This window comes from Hypomesus nipponensis, chromosome 6, assembly GCF_054491055.1.
Source record: "Hypomesus nipponensis isolate SF chromosome 6, ASM5449105v1, whole genome shotgun sequence".
Lineage (NCBI taxonomy): Eukaryota > Metazoa > Chordata > Actinopteri > Osmeriformes > Osmeridae > Hypomesus > Hypomesus nipponensis.
Window position 1 is genome coordinate 9,470,128 of NC_140366.1, and position 7,113 is coordinate 9,477,240.

General features: G+C 40.4%; 1 protein-coding gene across 1 annotated transcript; it reads right to left on the bottom strand.

Moving 5' to 3' along the window:
• On the bottom strand, nt 1-1,393 carry fam110c (family with sequence similarity 110 member C). The gene has a single exon (XM_084700433.1). It carries the CDS (start codon nt 1,203-1,205, stop codon nt 132-134), a length of 1,074 nt encoding a protein of 357 aa, XP_084556559.1. The 5' UTR covers nt 1,206-1,393; the 3' UTR covers nt 1-131.
• Nucleotides 1,394-7,113: the final 5,720 nt, after the last annotated feature.

Genomic DNA, 7,113 nt, shown 5'->3' on the forward strand with positions numbered 1-7,113 from the left:
TTTGAGACTGTATATATATTTTCTTTATTAAGTTTCAAAAATATGAAAACTATATGGTTCAAGGTGGCGTACACACAATACAAATATAGGCACTGAGACAGCCTAGCCTAAGACCATGTAAGACCGTAGTTCTATTCAAGATCTCGTAATGTTTTCCCAGACTCCTGAGCATTTTTGCAGCTGTACAACCATTTGATAATCCTTGCATTGCGCTCAATGACTGAAGTCCCCTGACGGATATTTTCGTGCAGCTCTTCTTGTTGTAATCCGTCACTCTCGCCGCTGTTCTGTGAGAAGCCTCCATCTGATGTCGAGCAGCTGACGCTTCGGATTCGGTTTTCAGTTTCGTCCAACAGCGCGGAAAAGTTTTCTTTGCCCAGAGATTCAATGATCTCACTGTCTAGCCCGCAATACTTGAAGAAGGCGTCAAAGTCTGCAAAATTCTTTGAATACCTTGAGCTAATATCCGAATGTGAACGGCCGACCCCTTTGCCGCTCCTTCTTTTAACTTCAGTTACTCTGCTGTGAGCAAGTCTACCAGCTATACCTGAACCCTCTTTTTGCGCGAGGCTTTTGATGTCCACCGGTTGTCCCGTGGATACATCCAGGGTTACAAGCGCACACTGTTCAGAAGTAGCTGTTTTTGAGTCGTTTTTAAACTCTTTTGCAGATCCCCCTGGTGCTGTTAATGGAGCATGGCCATCTTCCGACTCATATTCTTTACCTGTCGCCTCAGGTAATGAATTTGCCTTAATCAAAGAGGTCAGTAGTAGCCTGCGTCCCAAATGCCGTTTGTTTTTCTCGCCTGACGATCCTTTCAGAAGATCGCATTTCTGTCTGTAGAGTAAAAGAGAGTCACGCTTTTTGGAACTTGTTCGACGCACCATATTGTCCTCCTCCAGTGGCGTTAAGGGCCCACTTTGCGCATCACTCCGGTTTGTATTCCCAGTTACATAATTACCACTCCGATTAGAGCTCCGATTAGAGGACCCGTTACTACTGACTGAGGGAGCCCCAAAGCTGATTACTGGCTCCTGCGTGGAGTTGACCACCTGTTGACTCTTAACATATTTTGGTTTACTTGCTGCTAGCCTCTCCACTGCGCTCACTCTTCCTTTCGTGTCACTCTCAAGTTCCATCTGCTTTCGTAGATATTCTGGACCCTTGCAAAGGATTTTAGTTGCGTCCGCATCGGCAGTGGTCATCGTTGTTATGTTCTGAACCAAAAACTGACAAATAATTTTATTCTCAAATGTAGGGGTTTCCCGTTCTTCGAAGCCCTTTTACGCACAGTAGGCAATCTCCAAAAGTTACACAACTCCCAGTGAGTTTTTTAAGAAGCAAGTGTGTTGTCTGAGCACGAAACGGAGTTGGAGCGTTCTGCCCGAACAGATATTTGAGCACCCCACCCAACCCGTGCAATGCCAGGTTGAGCCAAACACTGTGCTGTACAAAGTACACCTGATGATGACATCACAACGGAACAAGCTGGGTGCAGCTTCCTAAACATTGACACTTTAATTTTTATTTTATACTGACAAAATATTAAACTATGGGCTATCAGTTCAATTGCTGAGCATTATTCCTGATTTAATATTAAATTATCGCACATATTTCTCTTATCTTAACCTTCACACTTGTGTGGGTGTAAAAAGTAGTCACTACTTTCCTGGAAAGCCCCCCCCCACCCCCTTATTACTAACACACAAAACCTGTCCTCAATTCCACCATCTTCCTATCCTGGGTTGTAGACTACCCCCTACCCAGCTAACAAGGGACGTCCTGGGGACGTTCGGTGACGTTCCTATTTGGTCCCCTACAGGTTATACCGTGACGTTATCCTTAGGACGTCCTTAGGACGTTGTGTGGACGTTATTAAAGTTCCTAAAAGGTCACAATTAAGTCAGTTATAGACATTTATTTTTAAACTTTCAGGGTTGGTTATGATACGACGTTATGCTAAAAACTTTTGGGGGACATTCGGGACGTTCTATTTGGTTATGATCATATGACATTGTGTTTAAAACTTTCGGGGGTTCCAGAACGTCATTGGTCATAAAGTAACCAAATTCCGAACGGATGTTTTCGTTTATGTGTCATTCTGTGATGTGACTTGCACGAGCTATAGCCCACTGTCACCGTGGAAACTGTACAGTATTAAATCAATTGTTTGTGTATGGTACCAATAACTTGTATTTGAGCGAAGTAGCGTTAATGCATTATAGTAATAAATAATTTTGGAAAGTACCATCACTGAAACAACATCTAAGCTAGATCCAGCCTATCCAAGCACCAGCTTCGTGTCTAGAAATGTTCCATACTAGCCTTCGGGTGGATGAAATCAAGCATTCTGATTGGTTGAGAGGGAGTTCCGGGGTGTGTTTTATCGAGCGATTTTGTAGTGTAGGCCAGAGCCATACAAAACTGTATTTCTATGGCTCTGGTGTAGGCCTACGCCTTTTTACATTTACCTTAAGGTGACTAGCACAGTTGCCAAATGTATTGCAAAAAGCTGTAGACCGATTGATATTGTTGAGGACGAAGGGTTGACCAAAGTTTTGCGAGTGGCAACGGGTGACTCGACCATCAAGGTACCGCAAAATCAAAGACGCACACTAACAACAATTCGGAAAATCGCTAATATGTAATAAATCATAATTAATCCACAGAAACCTGTGATTAAATTGATTAACATTTTTTATCATTTCACAGCGCTAGTTGTAAGTAGTAGATTGTTTTTGAAATGTAGCGTTTTTATAAATGTTTTTATATAGTTTTGTTAATGTCGTTGTGTTGGATGTTAATGTTATTGTGTTTTCAACTTTTGTTTGCTTTGCTAATATTGCTGTGGTGGTGTGCACCCGTGGGCCACCGTAATCGTGAACACATTTTCATTGACGTCTGTGTCACAGGGCTGCCAGCTTTTTCAAAAACGAACTCCGTTGTTAAAATAATTCGCGATTGAGTGTCTTTGACCCTCAGCTTGGGCATGAGACGGGAGGGCATGAGACGGGGGGGCATGATACGGGAGGCTGCAGGCTGCAGCCATACCCATCTTGCAGCCATACCCATCTTGCACATAAAGGGCTTAAGTCTAACTGTTGCACTAGGCGTAACTTTCAGTTCTACGTCGGACGTACGCCCAGCTGGTACACTCGGCTCCTGGGGACGTCATTTTTTTTTGCTGGGTAACATTTTAATATATATATATATATATATATATATATATATATATATATATATATATATATATATATATATATATATATATATATATATATATATATAACCTATAGTAGCCTACTCACAGCAATGAGACAGTCCCCCAAAAAGTCATTTTTACAACCCTCCTATCCTTTTGAACTGTCTGTGGAAAGTGTGAGTGTGTATGAACTGTATATTTATTTGTGTAAAGTAACCCACTATTTTGGGGATGAAACTGCCAACGTAACAGAAGGGGATATGTCCTATGTTAACTTTACATTGGAAATATTTGACTTTTATGCAGCCTCTGAGGTAAAATCTGAAGTGAAAATCTGGCTCCATCTAGGGGAGTTATGGCTTCATGTTTCCATGAGTTATACTGCCAAATGGCATACTGTTTACTGATGATAGAATCTTCATTTTGATATATGTGAACACTTTGTAATAAATGGATAAACAACTAGAGTACTGTGTCTGAAAGTGGACTTTATAAAAGTCCATTGTTCTAACTCTTCTCCCGTTGTTGTTTGCCAAGCTTACGTTTTCCAGAGTTTCCAGTGATGTTAAAGGTTAGCTTGAAGCAATAGGGTATGAATAGGCAGCCAAAAGAATAAAATCCTGATGGATTCCAACACTTTCTTGTTAGATATTGTTTGGTTCTCACTCTTTTCTGTGAGCATCTGTCCATTCCAAACCAATTTGATGACAAGAAAGATTAGGCAAGCTAATTGTGTGTACAATCACTACAAGCTTGCTTATTTGTGTGTCGTGCCTGTACATGGCAACCCAGGCATATTTGTGTGTTTAATCGACGTTGGAGGGAAAACTTATCCAGAACAATTGTTTATAAAAATGTGATATAAAAAGCAGATGGAGCACAACAATTTATAAGAGAATTTGGCATTAGGCATCCTGATGATAAGGAGACCCCCCAGCCCTGCTCCACCCTCATTACTACACCCTATTTGTGTAACTGAAACCATTAACTCTATAGACGTTAATTGGAAACAGATGTACACAATGCAGAATCCGGCTGCTTACTGGACACACAAGACAGTAGATGGCAGCACACGCACAGCTGGTAAGGTTAGAGTGGGTTGAGATCCACAGGGTTGGATTGTCTGAGGGGGGCCATACTGCAGCTAGGACTTCGTGATGTCCCTTTAACATCCTGACCCATCCACATCATGGATAGCAAATAAAAGAAAGAAATAATAGATCTAATGACATGTGCGATGACGTAGTCCGTGGTCTGCTCTGATAGTCTGGAAAAGTAATATGATGTTCACTTTAAATGGGGGCCTGTTGGGAGGAATCACTCAAGAATATTGGAGTGCTCCTGTTAAGGCTGTCTAAGTTATTCAGCCCGAAACTGATTGATTAACTGGTACTTGGTCAGCACCAAGCAATTGTTTTATCTGTAAATTGGTTAAAGTCACAAACTGCTTAGTGTTGATGTGCGGACATGGCTTCCCAGGGCCACACTTCCCTGTCTGTTGTGTTTCTAATCTTCCACATTGTCCTCATTGCCCCCTCAGTTCGGATTAATCATCATCAACTTGAGAAGAATTCCCTAAGATAATGTAATGCTTGGCAGAGGCACAAGAGGAGGATATATGACGGGGTTTCTCATGGGGGGAAGCATGTGTACAAGCTTCTGATCTACTATCCTCTCCCTGTTCTTTTGGCAGTTTATCCATGGGATAGACTGCCTGTAATGACACAGACATGCGTACACACACAGACACATTGAATGTGCACACACACGCCTTCAATTCCTTGTTTTCAAGATTAATGTATCTATATACTTAATAGGAGGTTTGGTTTCATCATGTGAATTTCAGTTTTCAAGGTTGTCAGATGAATTTAGTCCTTTAATGAGTGTTCAGGGAATAAAAGCTGTCATATCTGCTATAAATATGGATTACATTATTATCTTCATTTTGGTAAGAGTATGAGGATGCTTTTGATTACGCACTGGTCTTTTTTTTAAGGTAAGGGAGTTAGAGTTAGGGACACCATTACACATACAACTGAACTCTTCAGAAGGTTCCAGAGGAATACATTATTGTAAATAAACAATAGCCTGTCTTGACAGTTTTTATTGCATTGGACATACTTGATATTATGTTTTATCCACCACTGAAAATGTTACAGTTCAAGCTACAACTTTTGTCCATGAACAATCCAGAAATTGAGGTCAAAATTACCAATCAACGTGTTTATTTTTCCAAACATAGAAGGATGTCCAGGTTTCACTCTTTCGCTAACAATATAGAACACCCCAGGCATGTCAAAGATGATTCCACAGATTTGTCTCTGCTTCGGTAAAGACGCAAGCGCTGCAAAAATCCCTGACCATCTATGGATGAAAACCAACAGTTGTCACAAGTTAAACGATGTCCATAATCTTCTGCAATTTAACACTGTGCTTCAAAACACAAACCATAACAGAAGTTAGTGCAGGGTTGCCATTCATGGAGCCAAGTGCATTACAGATGAACTTGTGCCACTGCTTTTTTTTTTAAACTATTTAATTGGAGGAAATTTGAAATAAGACATGAGAACAATCTGCAGAATTGATTGTTTCATCAAACAATGTGCCACTTTGAGACATTGTTCATATTGCTAAATAGACCAACCAAGAGTTAGTCAACTTTTTACACTAAAGGGGGCACTGGAATCACAAAATAGGGTGCAAAGCTCCCTGACAGTATTCTTAATAAATACTGTCAATATATTCCCATGTCCAATATAACAATGTAACATGCAAGGTTGACTCCATGCAAGGTTGTCCGTGAGTAAAAACAGGCACCAGATCCAAATGTCGTTACTGGCTCCAACATACTTTAAATGTGTAGTCCAGATGTGACTTTTACATCCACCATTGGCTCTATCTCTTTGTTTTTTCCTTTGCTTGCATTCAAAGATACAGGGCCATGTCTAGCATAATCACATGGACAGCCTCATTAGAGTATATAATACAGAAAAACGTCTCCTGCTCAACACTCAACTTACTGGCAGCCCACCATAATAGATGTTCTGGCTCTCGGTCCAATACCTGATTCATGAAGTAGTTTTAGTGAGATCTGTTTGTGATCATCAGAAAATGTGAGGGACAGAAGAAGAATCTGAAAACATTGAGAAAATAATAAGCAAAGTGTGAGTATCCCTTGAGGATCCACTTAGTTCAACTGAAACTGGAACTTGTTACACAGTTGTAACATTAGTCATTTACCAGGGGACACATAAAAGTTTACACGCTTATTCTCCCACAGTAGTGTCGTCACTTTCTCAATGTCCACTCTGCTACTGTGTACCGTTTCATTGACAGAACCAGTTCTTCCTTGCTCTGTCTTGCTTTCAACTTTCCGGTTCATTTCTTGACTTGCTTATTAGAAGCAACATCTATGCATTAATGTGCTGCTGTTTGCATCATTCCTTAATTATGTTTTTAGTGACTCCTTAACAATCATTAATCAGCAGTGCTTATGGCATGAATGAGTTTGTCTGAGTCATTCAATTTAATGATCTCACAAATTGTAAAATCAAATTGCAACTTGCATCTTAGCTATAGTTTACTGTCTCTTGTTATCTAACCCACCAGTAATAAGTGATTATGCATACAGCACCAATTTGCAGTAATAAGGTCACCACCTACTCAGTCAGCTACAAGAGAGGCTGTTTATTTATCACAAATTGTGGGCCTAATAATGGTAATTCAGGAGCATGTGCAATATGCTACAGACACTTTTTTCACATTTGTGGTGTCGTCGTTATAAACTTTCGATTTGTATGCACTTTGTAAAAGCATAGATGTTTTCCTCACCTGCTTCATTTCAGAAAGGAAATGTTCATACGACATCCAGAGACCTCCAACCAATCTTAAGGATGAACTTCTGTCCAAGG